This window comes from Geotrypetes seraphini, chromosome 1 (assembly GCF_902459505.1).
Source record: "Geotrypetes seraphini chromosome 1, aGeoSer1.1, whole genome shotgun sequence".
In the NCBI taxonomy this organism is placed as follows: Eukaryota; Metazoa; Chordata; class Amphibia; order Gymnophiona; family Dermophiidae; genus Geotrypetes; species Geotrypetes seraphini.
This window is the reverse complement of record NC_047084.1, coordinates 29,342,503-29,363,059: the sequence shown is the minus strand read 5'-3', so window position 1 is coordinate 29,363,059 and position 20,557 is coordinate 29,342,503. Positions and strand designations below refer to the sequence as shown.

Below are 20,557 nucleotides of genomic sequence, written 5' to 3'. Positions count from 1 at the left end.
AGAGATGGAAGGGATAACAGTGAGTTATCTATTTCTTTCCAGTATGATTCAGGGGCTACGTTGTTTCTATAAGAGGCTACTTGGAGGGCTGGTTTGGTTATTGATATCTCTTTCTAGAATATGGTTAATTTTAGGAGTGGGTGGTCTGACCAAGGTACTTTGGATAGGGAGTCAAATTCTAGATAGATTGTGCTTTTTTGTTGAAGTGGAGGAGGCGAGTAGATCTAACTGATGGTCTTTTTCGTATGTGGGTTGTTGAATTTTGGTAGGAAAGTCAGTTGGTCTCTTTTTCCCATAGAATGGAAAAGTCTCTGGTGGGTTTAAAGATGTTCTCCCTGTAAAGCTGGGCTATATGTTCTCTAAAGGTATCCATAGCTGGCATTATGTTTGTTGCAGGTTTCTGGGTCTCGCTGTGTCTTGTCAGGTAGAAATTCAAATTGGTGACCAATGGATTTTCCTGCCTCATTCACCTCAAGCCCCAACCAATTGATTTGAGGACCTCACAGCATAACCTGAAGAAAATCACAGCATGATGGCTGAGATGTCGGGTTTTACCTGACAAGATGCAGCGAGACCTGGAAACCTGCAACAAGCCTTTATTTATGAAAACAAAAAATTATATCTAAAATCATATAAAAAAGATGGAACCATAAAGAAGTACCAAATGCAGTAAAACAAAAAAGATGAAAAGGATGAATCTAACCTCCACCCCCAGATGATAAACATTTATTGGAAAAAAAAAAAAAAAAAAGGTTTGCCTTAATAATAACCAATTGTTCCAACAGCTGCCTACAGATGGCTCTCTAAGCCCAATGTGTACTGTTAGAAAAGAACTGCATGTAAATCATCAGATCACAAATTTATATTCAACAGCAACTACAATAAAAATCTACAATCAAAGGGATCATCTATTGCTGATCTCAATATAACCCCCCCCCCCCACCACCACCACCACACACACACACTGTATATCAGGGAAAACAGTTTGCTAGGACCACCTAGTAACAGACCCATCTTTAAGAAGGGATCCTTGAAGAGCAGGCAATAAAAATCTATAACTAAAATTAAAATATATAATTAAAAGGGCCATTTGATATTGATCTTACTAGAAAACTAATCACTGCATCTCCAAAAGAATTACTCCAAAGGTTTAAAAGGACAATGTAGTGCTACTCTCACATAGCAAGCAGAAGCAGAGCTAAGCATGCCGGTCACAAAGTAAATGTGTAGTTTTGCCCCTATAAAGGTTTTAAATCTAAAACTATTGAAACATTAAGGCCCTGATTCACTAAAGTCAGCGAGCATCGCTAAACCTGTTTTCACAGGTTTAGCAACGATCGCTGCTAACCAACCGAATTCACAAAAAAGTTAAGTTTACTTTATAATGGAGGGTTCCAACCCCCCTAACGGCAGCGCCATGAGTATGAAGTAAACTGGGAGGGTTCCCCACTCACACCCCGCATTGGAGCTCTTTAAAAGTCACTTTTTAGGTGCGCTGGTGTCTTGCGCCGAATTGTCAGCGCTGCAATGTCGGTGCGCTGAAGTCTCGCGTGCGAATGACTATGAACCCTCAAAAGCAGATTATGGACTTTTCCTCCAAACCGTTTTTAAAACCAGCTACATTAACTGCTCATACCATATCCTCTGGCAACGCGTTCCAGAGCTTAACTATTCTCCGAGTGAATAGTTTATTTCCTTCTGTTGGTTTTAAAAGTATTATTTTGTAACTTCATCGAGTGTACCCTAGTCTTTGTAAATCTTCATGCAGTAAAAAAATCGATCCACTTTTACCCATTCTACACCATTCAGAATTTAGCAGACTTCAATCATATAAACTAAACTAAACCTTGGGTCTATATACCGCACCATCTCCACGAATGCGGAGCTCGGCACGGTTTACAGGAAGAAGGATGAGAGAGGAACTACAGTGGATAGATTAAAGAGTTAGGTGTAAAGGGGGAAGGTGAGAGGCCTAAGAGGGGGGAAGTGTTACAGTTTTGAGAATAGCCAGGTTTTTAGGTGTTTGCGGAAGAGTTGGAGGGAGCTTGAGGTTCGGAGAGGGGAGGTGAGGTTATTCCAGATCTCAGTGATTCTAAAGGGGAGGGATGACCCAAGTTTGCCTACATGGGAAATACCTTTTATGGAAGGGAAGGATAGTTTAAAAATTCGGGAGGATCTGGAGGAAGTAGGGGTTGGGGAGTTCCAGGATAGAGGGATAACGGCAATAAGGATGCCATGTAGGATCTTGTAGGCCAGACACTCACATTTGAAGTGGATCCTGGGGATTACTGGGAGCCAATGGAGCTTAGACAGGAGTGGTGAGACGTGATCAAATTTGCTTTTCGCGAAAACAAGCTTAGCTGCGGCGTTCTGAATCCGCTGAAGTCTGTGGAGGCTTTTCTTGGTTAGGCTGAGGTAGATAGAATTGCAATAATCCAATCTGGAGAGGATGATGGATTGTACTAGGACTGCGAAGTGTTTTTGGTGAAAATAGGGTCTGACTTTCCTTAGCATGTGAAGGCTGAAGAAGCATTTCTTCACCAGGGATTGGAGATGTTCGTTGAAGGATAGAGAAGAGTCTAAGGTGACACCCAGAACTTTGCTTGAGAACTCGAGCTGTAATGGGGGGCCGGAGGACAATGGGATGCTGAAATGCCCTAATCTTTTTAGGGGTCCTTTTATCAAGCCACGCTAGCGGGGTTAGCACATCGGACATTTCATCACGTGCTAACCCCCACGACCGGCTAAAAACTAATGCCTGCTCAATGCAGGCGTTAGTGGCTAGTGCGGCAAGCGGTTTAACATGCGGAATCATGCGCATTAAACCCTTATCGCAGCTTGATAAAAGGACCCCTTAGTCTTTCCTCATGCGAGAGGAGTTCCATCCCCTTTATCATCTTGGTTGCTCTTCTTTGAACTTTTTCTAGTGCCGCTGTATCTTTTTTGAGATAAGGACGCCAGAACTCAGATGTTATGTTATGTTAATCAGATTTTCTATTCCGTCTTTACCTATTCGGTTCAAGGACAGATTAATTTACAAGAGGTTGGGTCAGTTACCCAGGAAGTTACAATAGACAGTTTGACACGGACATTCAATAGAGTTGCTAGCGCAGATACATCAATAGAGTTATGTCATGGTTACAAGTTTAAGTAGGTCATCTTTGGCTTATCATTATGTTCCAGGAGTCGCACTGGACAGTTTAGAAATATCCTATCGAAAATGTTTCTCTCTGTATTATCCAAGCAGCTGCATTCTGAACTATATAGAAAACCCACAAGTGCAGGTGTACCAATTTTTCTGGCTCCTTCTGAAGATATTTGGCCATTGAAAATCGTAATCTACAATCCTCCCACTAATGGTCTTCTCAGGCATGTCTGATGCAATCTTACAAAGGAAATTCAAAATTATTGAGCAATTTGGCCCATTCCTCTTAACATTGTTGTGGCAAATAGATTTTGTACAACTACGGTTGTACTGATCTTGATCTATATGTTTCAGTGTAGTGTAATTTTCCTGGAGCCTCAGCAGAGTATAATAAAACCCTGACATGAAGGCTGCTCATCTGTGATATTGTACAGACCAAGAAATAATTGCAATCTGTCTTTTTTTTTATCTTTCTATTGCAACAAACAGCAAGAATCCATCTTTCATGCTACACTGTCAGGAAAAACAAGAACAAACAGAAAATGACGCATACATTTCAAATGTTCTATGAGAAAAATATTCTTCTTCTCTTTCCCTTAGTTTATAAAGTCCGAAATGCAAAAGCTGTTTTGACACTGCACTCTTTACTAACTGCTTGCTCTACCATTTCATATGGCAGCATTTTACTCTATTCTATTGTCAAGCACGACCTGACCAGACAGCTCCTCAATTATTCTTTTCCTATATTCACAGTATGGCTCCAAAAGAGATGATGCTCCTTTTTATTGTATGTAAACACAGTAGATTGGACGTACAGCAAAATAGATGTGTTTGTGTGCACAACATGCAAGCAATGATAAGCAGAGCTGGCTCAGAGGTTTCCCCTCAGAGTTGGCGCAAGCCTGTGAAGCAAAACAGAGCACGGCCAGCCCTGTTTATCGGTTTAAAGCAGAAGCATCAGCTATCTGCATCTCCAGAAGATCGAGATGCCTATTCTCAATGTTACAGCTTCCTCTTTTTGTCTTATTCCTAATGGGTTCTTTTTATCAGATCCTATTTTACTTGATACATTTTTTTTATAATTTTAGGATGAAAAGGGAGCATCTCTTATTGTGCTACACTACCAATGGCCCATCTAACTCAGTATCCTGTTTCCAACCGTGGCCAATCCAGGTCACAAGAACCTGGCAGAATACTTGCTTTTTCACTGTCTCTAGCGCTACTCTTCTGATGTTAAGATTGTAGTATGTCACAAGCAGAGTCATCATCATAGCTATAAGTTATGCATATGCAACCCCAGCACATTTTACAATACTTATAAGGAAAGAGTAGCTTGTCTGGAGGGCCAATCAGGTGCTGCACTTTCTTTTAGGCAACAGGCCCAGTCCTTGTGATTTGTAGGTGCAGCATAGGTAGAGACTGGTGGAATGAGACACTTTATTTGATTGCCTTCCTCTGCTAATACAGGAGATGGGCATGGCTCCTGCTCTAGTGTGGTTTGTTTTTTTTTTTTTAGGGGTGGGGTGGGTGGGGGGGGGGGGGGGAACAGCCAGCATCTTCAGTCCTCAGTTTCTCTGCCATATCACTAATCACATTATTTTGTGAGGTAATTAAATTTGCCACACCTTATGGAGTATGTTTGGCAGAAGCCAAAATACACATCTTGGTTCTGACAGGAACCAAAGTCATAACTGTGCACCGTAAACACCATCGCCTGGACCAGCCTCTCCTTTGCAGACAACCCATCCCCCTGGGCCACCTATCAACTCTGTCTTCCCAAGGCCAACTTTTGAAAAGCAGTGCAAGAGTGATCCCAAATCACTCCTGCCCCTGCCAACTTTGTAGTCAAAATTTCTGCCACGACTTCTCACGTTGGCCATTTTAGGATTGGAACCAGCATTGATAGGAAATTATGTTTATTATTTATTTGATACCCCGCCAATGCAGAAGGTCATAGCGGCTTACAATTTATACATAAATACAAAGAAAGGAACGCCAAAAAATAAAAGTAAAGTCCCCAACCATACAAGTAACTAATTACATATAATATCCAATTGTGCCATCTAATTCTAATCAGTTTTCCTGAAGAAAACAGTAAAAAGTCATTTTTTAAAAATGTGTTTTTAAAAGAGACTTAAATTTAACAAATGATTGTTTTCATTCCCCTCAGTAAAGGGATGTAAATACAATAAATTTCAGGAACGATTACTCTCTTTTCAGGCAGCCTCATGGACTAGGGATTTAACTCATATATTCACATTCCCAATTTCGTATCAACAATTTCTACATGCCTTAAAAACTTATCTTTTTAGGGAATCCTTCGGAAGTTAGAAATTGGATGTTTATTCATTCGTATTATTAATCTTTGTGAATCGCATAGAACTTAATGGTATTTGCGGTATACAAGTGAGTTTTATGTTATGTTATATTGTTCTGCCCAAATAAGGGGAGGCAAATTATTCCATAAAAAGGGAAAATAAAAAAAGTAGGCTGATTTTCGAGTGGATTCTTGAGCCAATTTGGGAGAGGGGAGAACAAGTCTGTTAGTATCGATTGACCTCAAAGCACAGGAAGGAGATTCCTCTATCTCTCCCTCCCTCATAGGCATCGATCCACTCCAGAACACCTCCAAACTAATCAAATTTTTAAAAAGCTGCTGAGCCCTACACCCCTCCCCAATATCCCTGGACATTCCCCGACCACCTGAAATCCCCCAACATTCCTGGACCTCCCCAACACCCTGTACCTTCGGATGACAAATTGGCAGGAGGGAAGCCCACTCCCTCCTGCCTAAAAGGCTGCATGCTCAGAATGACAGGCATTCCACCTCCCAATGGATCTTGGGATCCAGTAGGAGTAGCCTAAGGCCCCGATAGGCTCACAATCCAGAGATGTTGGGGGGAGGGGTATCCAGGGTTGTTGGGGGATGTCAGGGTCCAGGGATGTCAGGGGGATGTAAGGGCTCAGCGGCTCTTTTTTATTGGTTTGTTTGGAGTGTATTGGAGGGGATCAGTGCCTGTGAGGGAGGGAGGAATATCCCTGCCAGTTCAGATGATCCTGGCATGGGTAATCCCCATCATATGAGCTGGCAGGAATCCCCAAATCCGGCTCAGCTGATGAGGATTCCCCTGCTGCGATCAGCTGCTGGCAAGCCCTCAATATATTGTTTTTTCCCCCATCTTTGGGTGGTAGGAAGGGGTCAGTGACCACTTGGGGAGTAAGGGGGAGGATCATGCCTTAATCCCTCTAGTGGCCATCTGGTCAGTTTGGGCAGCTTTGGGGCACTTAGACGCAACTAAAACAGGTCTAACTGCCGACGTCTAAGTTCCATCTAGGATATCCTGGGAAAGCTTTGATTATCGCTGGAGGACGTCCAAGTCTAAGCCTGCCTGATGTCCACCTATAACACACCTCCCAGCACATCCCTTTGGACATAGAGCAGCTTAGAAGTGCTGCTGGACATCCAGAAAGTCAGTTTCGATTATCAGCACTTGGACGTCCCGTCTATTAGTATGTCTAAGTGCCTACTTGGACTGGTTTTTGGACATTTCAAAGTTTTGATTATGAGCCTCATAATATACAGTTAACAAATTACAATTTGCCATAGTTACAGTACAAGTTTTTTTCTGGCACATACTAGGAAAATGATACTAATATCCATAAAATACAGCTTACAGGTTAAATTTGTCATAATTACAGTGCAAGATTTTTCAATACATGTTTTTATTCTAACACAACACATACCGAGGATCTTTATCAATATACATTTCTTTGTAATCTTTCGGTTGTGTGCGGGGAAGTTAGGTGAACAGGTATGTTTTTATTGCTTTCCAAAAGTTGAGGAGTCCCTTTAAGGGATCTAAACTGCGGGGGCAGTTAAGTCTAGTGGGTTGGTATTAAGTGGGAGTGGGAATGTTTTGGTGGTTTGCAGTAAAGGGCATGACCAGGGGGCATTTTGAAGTATATTTCATCTTGGGAGCGGTGGGACCTGTTCAGCACATATGGAGGAAACTTGGTCGTCACTTAGCCCAGCGCTAAGTCATGCAAGGATTTGAATGCTAGCATCAGGCCCTTGAAGAAACAATGTTTGGCTATAGGTAAGGTGACCATATGTCCCGTTTTCAATGAGACAGTCCCGTTATTGGACCAACCGTCCCGTTGTCCCGAGCCACTGCTTCGGGACGCCGAAATGTCCCGTTTTCAGGGACAGCGTCCCGAAGCTGTGCGCGGGGACAAGGGGATGGTCGGTCCAGCGCCAAACCCCTGCAGTGTTCTCCGTGCCTGGCTAATCCTGCTGCTGCCGCCGATGCTCCTTCCCGAGCTGACTTCAGCATGCAAACTGAACCTACTCTCTGGGCTCTAATGTATGCATGCCAGCTTCCCTTCTCTTCCCTCCGAAACCGGAAGTTACGTCCCGGGGGAGGAGAAGAGAAGGGAAGCCGGCATGCACACGTTAGAGCCTCGGAGCAGGAGTTCACTACAGGCAGCGACGGAGGGAAGCTAAGTGAGACACAGAGGGAAGCTTACAACTTGCTTCGGGGGGCCTTCCTCACTGCTGGGTCTGACTCCTGCCTACTTTCTGTTTCCGCGAAGGCAGGACCCGGCAACGAGGAAGGCCCGAAGCAAGTTGTAAGCTTCCCTCCATCATTGACCTATGGAAGATAGATCAGCGATGGAGGGAAGCTTGTGACTCTGCCGATGGGAGGGATGGGAAGAGAAATGATGCTGCTGCACCCAAGGGGGGAGGGGGAATAGAAAACATGCTGCTGCTGCACCCAAGGGGGAATAGAAAAGCTGCTGCTGATGCACCCAAGGGGGGGAGGGGAAGAGAAAAGTTTCTCCTGCTGCACCCAAGGGGGGAAGGGGGGGGGAATAGAAAAGCTGCTGCTGCTGCTGCTGCACCCAAGGGGGGAGGGGGGAAGAGAAAAGCTGCTGCTGTTGCACCCAAGGGGGGGGGGGAGAGGGGAAGAGAAAAGCTGCTACTGCTCCCAATTGGGGAGGGGATAGGGGAAGAGAAGTGCTGCTGCTGTACCCAATTGGGAAGAGAGAGGAGAAAAGGAAGACCAGGGAAGGGAGAGGAGAGGAAAGAGATGCCAAGACCATGGGAAAGAGGGGAAGGAAAGGAGCTACCAGACCATGGAGGGGGGAGATATGTCAGGGTATATGGGGGGAGGGGGAGGAGACAGATGCCAGACCAGGAGGAAGGAAGGAGAAAAAGGAAGAAGAGATGCCAGATAATGGAGTAGGAGGGGGGAGATGGAAGGAGAGGAGAGAGATCGGAAGGAGATAGAGATGCCAGACCATGGGGTGGAGTGGGAAGGAAGGAAGGAAAGAAGAAGAGAGAGATGTCAGAACATAGGGGAGGTGGTGGAGACAAAGACTGGAAGGCAGTGATGGGGACATAGGAAGGAGGAACCGAGGACACTAAGGATATAGGAAGGGGCACTAAGGACATAGGAAGGAGGCACTGGGGGCACTAAAGACACAGGAAGGGGCACTAAGGACATATGAAGGAGGCACTGAGGACTTAGGAAGGAAGGAGGGAGGGAATAGAAAGGGCCAATTGTTGGGTCTGAGTGCAGAAAGAAAGAAATGAAAGAAAGGATGCACAGTCCGAAGGAAATGCAACAAGAGACTCATGAAATCACCAGACAGCAAAGGTAGGAAAAAAGATTTTATTTTCAATTTAGTTATCAAAATGTGTCAGTTTTGAAAATTTTTATCTGCTGTCTATATTTTGCACTATATTGATCTATTTTTCTATAGTTACTGAGGTGACATTGCATATTTTAAAGTCATTTGCCTTGACATCTTTGAAACCCCCCAAATATAAATGATAATTAACATTTTCTCTGCGTATAGTGCGCTTTGTAGTTTTTTTAATTTTAAGGTTACCATTATGAATTAATATGAAGATATTATGTGTACATGAAAAATGAATGGAAGAAATTGGGGGTGGGATTGGGGGCGGGGCTAGGGTGGGATGGGGCGGGGTTTGGGGGCGGGACTGAGAATTAATAGATGTCCCCTTTTGATGAAAAAAAATAAATGGTCACCTTAGCTATGGGCAGCCAGTGAGACAATAGAGCCTGGGAGACAGGGTCGCAGGCATGGAGATTTTTTAGAAGTCTGATTGCCCTGTTTTGTACACACTGGAGACATCATATGTTCTTTGCCATGAGATCGTTGAATAGCGCATTGCAGTAGTCCATGTGGGAGAGGACTATGACATAACTCCCTCAGGCTTGGAAAACAGATTTATATGTCAAAGATCAAAGACTACACTATGTCTACCACAGATTGTGGAATTAGTGTCCAGTAGCAAACCTCCCTTGTGTAGCTAAAATAGTTCAAAATCTAGTATATGCCCAGCTTCAAAATTTTCTTGAAAAAAACAATGCCCTGCACCCCAACCAAGTAGGTTTCAGGCGTCACTATAGCACTGAAGCCACCCTACTAGGTTTTACTACACACTAGGTATTACTTCACCACCATCTAGATCAGTGTCTCGCAAACTTTGTTAAGCCATGGCACACTAAACGTAGTGGCTGCGGCTTGAGGTATCTGGAAGTGTGTGGGCGTCGACACAATGATGTCACGCACATGCACGATGTCATCACATTGACGTCCGTGCATGCACTAAGGCCCTCCAGATGGGCCCTGAGCCACCAGGGGGGGGTGCCGTCAGGGAAGATACACGGAGAAAAGGAGGCACTTATACCAGCTGATTGCCTTCAGGATGTGCCTCTCGCTAGCTAAAAACAGGCTTCTGAATCCCAGCAAATCAAAATTACTTCTCTTCTCAGTGAGACATTACTCTTTCCTTCCCCATCTTATTGAATTCTGTGGCTGTCCCACTTGTAAACACCACTAAGGTTCTAGGGGTCACCCTTGATTCTAGCTTCTCTTTCACTTCCCACATAGGCATGGCTGTTCAACGCTCTATGTACAAACGCTGACTCATCCATTCAATTCGTAATTTTCTTGATCAATCTGCGCTAAATGTTCTAGTACATTCCCTAGTAATTAGCTGTCTGGACTACTGTAATTCACTGTATAGAGGGACCAGACTAAAGGATAGAAAACGTCTCCAGCTCATCCAAAATGCTGTTATAAAACTTATTACCGGACACCGCAAATTTGGCAATATTACTCTGCTGATCCGCTCACTAGCTTCAAATTTCACATTGTATAACTTACAAGATTCTTCTGCTTGTTTTCAAAATACGCGCTACCAAAACACCTTCCTACCTAAGTAGATATTTGACCCCATACTACCCTACTAGACTTCTTAGATCATCAGATCAAAACCACCTCATTGTGCTCACCTTCTGGGAAATCATCTCTGATATAACTAGGAGCTCAGTTTTCTCAGTGCAAGGACCTGAGCTCTGGAATCAGCTTTTGCCACGCTTAAGATTTCAGACATCCCTGGATAGATTTAAGGTGGATCTAAAAATCCTTTCTATTCTCTGACCCATATATTTACATCCTTGCCTATGCTTTTATAAACACTCCTTATCCCAGGTTTCTATTTCTCACTGGGTTTTTCACCTTAGGACAACTCCATGGTACGGCTGATCTAGATTGGACAGACTGAGCGCAAATATCCTACCTATCATTCAAACCTACCCACTTTCCTATAAATTATTGTAGTTCTTCCCCTTTTCCCCTACTGTCATGTTTTGAAATAGCACACTGCCCTCTCCCTCTCTTTATTATATTGTTTGTAAGCCGCTTAAATATTTTTACAATAAGTGGGAAAACAAATCCCAAACAAACTTGGAAACTTAGGAACTTGGATCTTAATTTTTCTGCTTGGGGCCCAGTCAGTCCTACCTTTACCACTGGAGCAAAGTTGTATTCAAATGAGACCACTAACCCAAAGGAAATCTGAAGGAATAGTTCATCACCCTCTGTTTGCTGCAACCAACGACGGAGTTATCTATAAAGAAGTATTGGTACTGCTGCTTAAAGATTTAGATGGCTGGTGAATGGAGAGCTGCTGGATCTCAGTGTGACAGGTCATTTCTTAGAGAAATTACTTCTATGCTGAAAGCATAGCAACAACCCCTCCTTATCAGTCTTATCAGGTTGTTTTGTGCATAGCGCTGCAGAATTGCAACCACATGTACAAAATAAGGTAATTAAAGGCTATTTGGATCATCTAATTAGTAAATTAGTTTTAGCTGTTAGAAAAGAAAGATTAGTAAAGGATGCAATCCTTGTATCTAAATAAGGGCACAGTGGTAATATGGCAAGAGTAATGGAACAGCTGCTAAGTCACCTCTGAAGTCTTTGCTTTCTCTGCTGCCAGACTTTTAGTCATAGGCTCACAGCAGCAGCCACAGAAGAGCATTAAAACATACTACTGCTTCAGGAATTAGCAAGCCTTTGACAGATGGAGCTGAGAAAAAAAAATAAAAGAATGACATTTTCTGGCCCAATAAAAACAACGCAGCATAGTTTGGAGCCAACATTATTTCCCGTTTTCCAGATTTTAGGTAGTAACTTAATTGGGTGAAGTACCCACATTTTTTGTATGAAATTCACTTAGGGAGGGGAGGGGAGGCAGCAGTCACATTCAATTTTCTTCAGTAGGATAATACTATATTGATCCCATTAAGCAAACTTAATCAGGTTAAGTTTTAACATTCGTAGTACTGGATGGAGTAGCATTGCTGTATTTAAAATAGTGGCTATTTTTATGACTGCAGTTGCAGGACTCATGAACAGAAGGGCAAAGCAAGTAATTGGATTAGGATCTAGAGATGATAGAACTGCACAAACATCAATCTGACATGCAAAAAATGTACTTTTCCTCAGAGAAAGGCCCTGATGCTCAAAAGGTTTCCGTGTCAGTAAAACTCGTTAAAGCAGTCTTACTGGCACGGAAACTCTCCTCCCGATGATCAAAAGGCTTCTCCGCGGCTGCTACCAATCCTCATAGCAGCCATTGACAACTCTATTCAAATGCACCACAAGGAGTTCATTAGTATTCTAATGAGCTCTCCTTGTGATGCACTAAAGGGAACGCCCCTCCCCCTCCTTTTACATCACATGTTTTTGCTGTTGTGCGCTCATACAATATATGCACAACAGCTGTGTCTCTCTGACCCCCCCCCCCTAGCCGCCATTCTACTTCCCTCTGTCCAGCTGATGGCTCCGGAGCCGCCATCATCTGAAAGCTGGCAGAGGGGAGAGCAGCAGCTGCTGGCTCAGCTGATTCACAACTTCCTCCGCTGGCTCCGGAGCCGCAATCAGCTGATCGAGGCTTCCCCTGCTGGCTCCTGCTTCAGTATACATGCATCTGTTAATTGAATAAATAAAGCACTGAATGACATTCTAAAAGCACTTGAACCCCCCCCTCCCCCAAGGAACCATAACTAAAAATAATCGGTTATACTTTTTTCTTATTACTCCTGATTCACAAGGTTTACTATTCAGGCTCTCTTCTTTTTTTTTTTTGTTAATCTTTATTCATTTTTAAAACTCACAATAAGTGTAACATATAATACAATCATTTGTACTTTAACATCACTTAATATATCATCAAATTCAGGCTCTCTTCAATATTTTCCCAACTTCTTCTTCCCTATACACCCTCTTTTCACTCCCATTATTCCTTTGCTTAGTGCACTCTGATGAAGTTTAAAGTGGACCTGAAGATGCTGATTTCTATAGACACTTATGAGCGATAATTTCCCTCTTCTGTCCATGGCTAGGAGTACAAGCAAAACAAAAGATGCACTGATGGTGTGTTTAGCAGGAATTCACATTCATCCAATACAGCAACAAAAGTAAGCAATCATAAATAGAAAAATGGAGAAAAACAGACCTTACACACGGACAGCCGTCCTTATCATCACTGGTCTGAAAAAAAACCTCCATACATGAAAATTCAATCAATCATTCATCTAATAAATAAGTTTAACTTTTAAAGCTTTTATTCTTCAGAAACTGGAAAACAGTGAATTTTTAACTGCAAAAAACTATTTGTCAATGGCTATAGCTGAGAAAAAAATTGCCTATGTGTAATAATTTTCAAAAATATCAAGCATGAATGAAAGGAGACTTATCTTTGAACAGTTTATCTGGGGACATCCGTTTCTTCCTTCTTCATAGATTGCCCCAACAGCATAATCCCGACAGTCAGTACTTCTGTTTCGCCTCTTACAAGGCTACATTAGGGGAAAACTTCATAACAACTTGTCCTTTGCTCAGCAAGCCTCATAAATCTTCTCACGCAACTCCAAAAGGCAAGAGAGATAACGCTGGGTAATGACAAGATCCCAAAATGGCCACCACCAGCATTATCTCTCCTGCCTTTTGGAGTTGCGTGAGAAGATTTATAAGGCTTGCTGACCGAATGAGAAGTTGTTATGAAGTTTTCCCCTGATGTAGCCTTGTAAGTCTTTTGTTTTGCTTGTACTAGTATATAAGGCTGTATTATTCCCTTATTGATTGGTTTCCAGAAAAAGGAGGACAGATTGAGACAACTGGGTTTTACTTCCATTGAAAGCAATGGAAATTAATCCTGGATGTCTCAATCCATATTCCCTTTTCTGGAGCCATATGGTAACCCTATCCATGGCCCCTCCCTCTGCTGGATTGGGGGGGTATTTTTTTAACACTATTATGTCTGCTTATCTTTGTTTCTTTTATTATGTAATTACTTTCCATATCTTCCTTCCTTTCTCGTTTTATGATATATTGCAAACCTCTCAGAAAGATCTCTAATTGAGCAATATATCAAATGTTAATTACACTTGTAAACTTGTATCCTAATTAACTGAAATATTCACTATGTTTATCCATAATTAATATCAGTATGACAAAAAATAATTCACATCACATGATGAACTCTTTTTAAATTTTATATGATTTTTAAAAAAATGATTTTATTCTCATTATCTTACCTTTCCTCCCTAACCTGATCATACAAGCCTGGCTTATTAACTTATAAAGAAAAGTCTCCTGAGCACTTCTTGTCATGATGGACTAAGGACAAGGGATCGAGAAGAGACAGATGAGGGGAGATATGAAAGTGGACTATTTAAAATCCAGAATGGAGTGGAACAGGTAAAAGCAAATTAATTGTTTGCTCTATCAAATATACAAAGACTAGAGGACACACCATAAACTTACATTGTAGAACATTTAAAACAAATAGGAGAATTCTTTTTACCCCCAATAAATAGTTAAGCTCTGGAACTCACTGCCAGAGCAAGTGGTAAAAGCAGTTAATTTTATATACCTGGGTTAAAAACAAGTTTCTGGAGGATATTATGGCCCTGATTCTACAAAGTGCGTCCCGATTGTAGGCAGCTGTAGGCAACCTACAGCTATCTAATCAGCCAATCGGGATGCATGCTTTTTAAAAAAATGCTGCCCAGGCAGGCCAATTATATTGAAGGTGCCTCCGGGAGCCTAGGGAGGCCCGCAAGACGCCTAAGCTCACCTAAGGGCCTTAGGCGGGCCTTATGCGAACCTAGGCGGCCCTAAGCGTCTCCCTAGTAGAGGAAGAGACCCTTACAATGTAGGCCAACAAAATGCTGGTCTACATTGTAAGTAGACGCGGCCGCTATACTTAACGTGGCAAGGGATCTCTCTGCCACTATAAGTATAGCAACAACAAAGAAGCACAACCAGTCACAACAGGGTTTGAATGGGGGACGCTCAGAATAAGCTACAACTAGCCTGAAACAACTCCACTCAAGAGGTAAAGGGGGCTCTCAGTGTGAACCATCAGCAATGGGAGCAGAAGCTCCGATGCTTCACTTCCGGGCTGAGGCGGGAAGCCTCCACCACCACACCATCATTGAGCTCCCTATGTGTATATGATAATAAAAGACACCTATAATAAGGCCCTAAATGAATAGTGAAATCAACCAACCCGTGAGCAATTTAACTCAAACGGTGAGACTACAACCTGAGCGACCCCCACGCAAACCCTGCCAGCCGAAACCCGCCAAGATAACAGCAAAACACAATCAAACCATACTTAAATTCAATCAAAATATACTTATCCAAACCAAACTGCCACAATGAAAACGCCAGGAGCCGAAGTTCAACCAAGCTGGTTTCGGGGAGGAGCCCTTCTTCAGGAACCAAGCCCCCGACCGCAAACCAAAAGACAAAAAAATGAAAAAAAATACAAAATGCCGAAAAAACGAGGCGGGACGGCTGGAGGGAGGGGTGACCGAGCGGGAGAGCACTCACGCTTAAAAAGCGGACCAGGGACACGTCATGCATAACCCAACCAATCACACAACACGTCCTAAATCACACATACCGGGGCGGGTAAAAAGAAACAAGCCCCAAAGCTGCAAAAGGAAAGCAATAAAAGGAAGACAGTAAAACCCGTGCAGTACTCAAAACCAACATGCTGAAAACCACCCAGCACAGAAATTCTACATGCAAACACGGCACCCAGAAAGGATGGAAGGGAACCCTAAATGATGGTATTCCATTCCACACTTTCATTAAGGCCAAGGGGAGCAACAGATTGAAGTTGGAAAATCCAATATTGTTCCCTAAGGTTTAACTGAAATTGTTTATCCCCCCTGAAATCCCAGGGAATTTGCTCCAGCACAAACCATGTCAGATCAATAAACTGGTGACCGGCTTCCAAACAATGAGGCACCAGAGGGGCAGCTAAAGATACCGTTTTGATCCGACTCCTGTGTTCTTGAAGTCTTATCCTGATCTTTCTACTTGTGCGCCCCACATAGTGGAGCGCACAAGGACAGATGATAACACCCAAGCAGAATCACAGGACGTTTGGGATCTCAGATGGTAAGTACGCTGCGTCCGAGGATGTTGCCATTGAGAAATAGATAGAGAAGATGCACACATATCACAATGGCCGCAAGGACCATGCCTCCCCCCGGTGACAGCTCGGCCTCTGGTGGATAACAATTCCTTCAAGTTTTTTGGACGAGAGAAAGCAATGCAAGGAGCCTGATTGAAGATCGCATGATGGTCCAAAACATGCCAATGCTTTCTCACAATGCCAGCTACCTGGTGGGCTTGGTCAGAAAATGAAATAACACACACCTGCTTTTCCATGGGCGGTCTAATGGTGGGAGCCCGCAAGAGCTCAGGGTTGGCGTAACGTGCTCTGCGATAGGCTCTCCTTATGGTCCAATCTGGATAACCGCGTGCCTTAAAACGCTGCCATAACAGCTTGGCCTGAATTCTGAACTCCCCTAATGAGGAACAGATACGGCGGATCCTGAGAAATTGCCCTACAGGCAATGATTGACGCAGCCTGGCAGGATGACAGCTGGTGAAGTGTAAATATGAGGTACGATCGGTGACTTTCCGAAAGACCGTTGTGACCAAATGTCCACCGTACTTGCTGACCATGGTATCCAAATAAGTGACCCTGGCAGCGTTCACCGTGGCAGTGAACTTCAAGTGTCCCCACAATGGGGCGCACAAGTAGAAAGATCAGGATAAGACTTCAAGAACACAGGAGTCGGATCAAAACGGTATCTTTAGCTGCCCCTCTGGTGCCTCATTGTTTGGAAGCCGGTCACCAGTTTATTGATCTGACATGGTTTGTGCTGGAGCAAATTCCCTGGGATTTCAGGGGGGATAAACAATTTCAGTTAAACCTTAGGGAACAATATTGGATTTTCCAACTTCAATCTGTTGCTCCCCTTGGCCTTAATGAAAGTGTGGAATGGAATACCATCATTTAGGGTTCCCTTCCATCCTTTCTGGGTGCCGTGTTTGCGTGTAGAATTTCTGTGCTGGGTGGTTTTCAGCATGTTGGTTTTGAGTACTGCACGGGTTTTACTGTCTTCCTTTTATTGCTTTCCTTTTGCAGCTTTGGGGCTTGTTTCTTTTACCCGCCCCGGTATGTGTGATTTAGGACGTGTTGTGTGATTGGTTGGGTTATGCATGACGTGTCCCTGGTCCGCTTTTTAAGCGTGAGTGCTCTCCCGCTCGGTCACCCCTCCCTCCAGCCGTCCCGCCTCGTTTTTCGGCATTTTGTATTTTTTTTCATTTTTTTGTCTTTTGGTTTGCGGTCGGGGGCTTGGTTCCTGAAGAAGGGCTCCTCCCCGAAACCAGCTTGGTTGAACTTCGGCTCCTGGCGTTTTCATTGTGGCAGTTTGGTTTGGATAAGTATATTTTGATTGAATTTAAGTATGGTTTGATTGTGTTTTGCTGTTATCTTGGCGGGTTTCGGCTGGCAGGGTTTGCGTGGGGGTCGCTCAGGTTGTAGTCTCACCATTTGAGTTAAATTGCTCACGGGTTGGTTGATTTCACTATTCATTTAGGGCCTTATTATAGGTGTCTTTTATTATCATATACACATAGGGAGCTCAATGATGGTGTGGTGGTGGAGGCTTCCCGCCTCAGCCCGGAAGTGAAGCATCGGAGCTTCTGCTCCCATTGCTGATGGTTCACACTGAGAGCCCCCTTTACCTCTTGAGTGGAGTTGTTTCAGGCTAGTTGTAGCTTATTCTGAGCGTCCCCCATTCAAACCCTGTTGTGACTGGTTGTGCTTCTTTGTTGTTTCTATATTAGGATTTTTTGGCACATTATTGAGTGTAGTGTTGTTTGTACTATAAGTATAGCGGCCGCGGCCGCCTGTCTGATTGCCGGCAGGAGGGTGCCCATACCCTCCTGCCGGAAGATGCCCCCCCCCCCGACACTACCGATCACCGGCAGGAGGGTGCCCAATCCCTCCTGCCGGAAGACGCCCCCCCCCCACACTACCGATCACCGGCAGGAGGGTGCCCAAACCCTCCTGCCGGAAGATGCCCCCCCCCCCGCCGACACTACCGAAAGATGCCCGCGCCGACACTACCGAAAGATGCCCCCCCCCGACACTACTGATCACCGGCAGGAGGGTGCCCAATCCCTCCTGGTGGAAAATGCCCCCCCTCCGCACTCCCCCTGTGCTAACAGCCCCCAAACCTCCCCTCCACCAAACTAACTTTTACTTGTTGGCCAGACGGGTCTTGCCCGTCCAGCCAGCAGGTCCGCCTCATCGAAATGAGGCGGACCCGCCCCTTCCCGGCCCATCCCGCGAAGCCTAAGGCCTGATTGGCCCAGGCTCTAGAAGCCTGGACCAATCAGGCCTTAGGCATAGCGGGTCCACCCATCCCCACTTAATCTAAGACCTGATTGGCCCAGGCTCTGCCGGTGATCGGTAGTGTTGGGGGGGGGCATCTTCCGGCAGGAGGGTTTGGGCACTCTCCTGCCAACAATCGGACAGGCGGCCACGGCCGCTATACTTATAGCGGCAGAGAGATCCCTTGCCGCAAAAAGTATAGCGGCCGCGTCTACTCTAACCCGATTCTGTAACCGGCGTCTGTAACATGGACGCCGGTTACAGAATCAGGGTTTAGTGTAGGCCTGATTCTGTATAGGACGCCTCTCCTAAGCCGTCCTATACAGAATCCGGGCCTATATCCATAAGCCATTATTAAAACCTGAGAAAAGCCACTGTTTATCTCTTAGACTAACTAGCATAGAATCTTGATGCTTTATGGGACTTTGTCAGGTACTTGTGACACATATTGGCCACTGTTGGAAATAGGATACTGGGCATGAAGGACCTTTGGTCTATCCCAGTATAGTGGTGCTTATGTACTTAGAAGCCATTTATTCAATGAATAAGTAGAGAATCATGTATATAGGGTTAGTTGTCAATAACAGTGGGAAGGGGACTTGCATCTAGAAGGGTTCATTACTACTCTGCTACTACTACTCATTTATATAGCACTGAAAGGAGTATGCAGTGCTTTACAATTTGACATTTATAGTCGGTCCCTGCTCAGAAGAGCTTACAATCTAACTTGGACAGACCAGACATGACATAGAGGGTAGGGGATGCAGGTCCCAAGGAGACAGGAGTTAGGAGTCAAAAGCACCCTCAAAGAGGTAGGCTTTTAAACGGGTCTTGAACACTGCCAGAGATGGAGCCCGCCATAGGGATTTGGGCAGCTTGTTCCAAGCATACAGTGAAACTGGGGTGAAACTGTTCTATTTGGTATGTAAATGCTATATTTACATATTAAGGATTGAAAATAAAGGTGTTTTTTTTTTTAACTAAGCAAAGATAGAAAAGAAATACAAAATCATGATAGGACAGCCAAAACAATAAAAAGGAGACAGGCCGTATTGAGGTGGAAGATGATATCTTCTTTCTTAAAGGACTATCGGCCACAAGAGGGCACCCGCTAAAAATCAGAGGAGGGAAATTTCATGGCGACACCAGGAAGTATTTCTTCACCGAAAGGGTGGTTGATCATTGGAACGAACTTCCACTGCAGGTGATTCAGGCAACCAATGTGCCAGATTTTAAAAGTAAATGGGATACACATGTGGGATCTCTAGAGAGGTAAAGTCGAGGGGGTGGGTCATTAGAGTGGGCAGACTTGATGGGCTATGGCCCTTTTCTGCCGTCATTTTTCTATGTTTCTAATGTGCACCTACATGCAGCTTAAAATGGCATATGGCAGGCTGTGCTTAGATGTCCTGTGGAACCTGCCAAAACTCTGTCCGCTAACTGCTCCCTACAAAATATTTGTTTTGGAGGGAGCATGTCAGACAGTAGAGAGTGGACGGTTTTGTACTAATCAGTTAGCATGAGCCCTTACTGATAACAGTAAATGCTCATAAGGTAAATTATTTATTTATTTTATTTTTAAAATTTTTATACCGTTTTATATCAAAATGGTTACATACATAAAATGTTAAATCAGGACAAGTGGAAACAGACAGAATTAATTCTTACAACAATAAAAATCAATATTCAAAGAAATGCATCAAAAAATAGTTGTGTTTTTAATAGTTTTCTGAATGAACTCCTATCACTGCATATCTGAATTTGGCCAACAAGGCTATTCCACAATTTTACTTCTGCACATGAAAAGGTCATTGCATTGGTTTCAACATATTTTGGATTGACATTTGTTTTCAACAATGCAGAATTTTCCGAACACAATGATCTTATTGGTTGTGGCTGGCTTTTTTTTTTTAAATATCTTTATTCATTTGGCTTTTTAACAGCTGCAGTAAAAATGGCCTTAGTACTCAGGAAAAACCCATGCAAGGGAACACTACAACCATTTTCTTTTTACTGCAGCTTAGTAAAAAGACTCCAAATGTAAAAAAGAAAATATGAATATCACTCCATTTTTGCAACACCTTATACATTATTAAGCAGAAAAAACCCAAACGGAACTCACCCAAATCCAGAGAGCAAACGACAGAAGAGAAAGAAGCCATAACCCTGGACAAATGATGAAAGGAAGGCAAAAAATCCATTGACAGACATACAAATGAGAAGAGACTGCCTCCTCCCCATCTTGTCAGCAAGGCCGCCCCAGAAGAATGCCCCTAACATCATGCCAAGATATACAATGCAACCTGTAATAATACACAAAA

The 20,557-nt window shown here is 43.7% G+C and overlaps 1 protein-coding gene across 1 annotated transcript in view; it reads right to left on the bottom strand.

The window, feature by feature from the left end:
• The window catches only part of SV2C (synaptic vesicle glycoprotein 2C), a 139,591-nt gene that overhangs the window by 88,961 nt on the left and 30,073 nt on the right, over positions 1 to 20,557 (bottom strand). Inside the window, exon 2 of the mRNA XM_033929201.1 lies at positions 20,359 to 20,539. Within this exon, the coding sequence (XP_033785092.1) occupies positions 20,359 to 20,539 (181 nt within the window). The remainder of the gene's footprint in view (positions 1 to 20,358; positions 20,540 to 20,557) is intronic.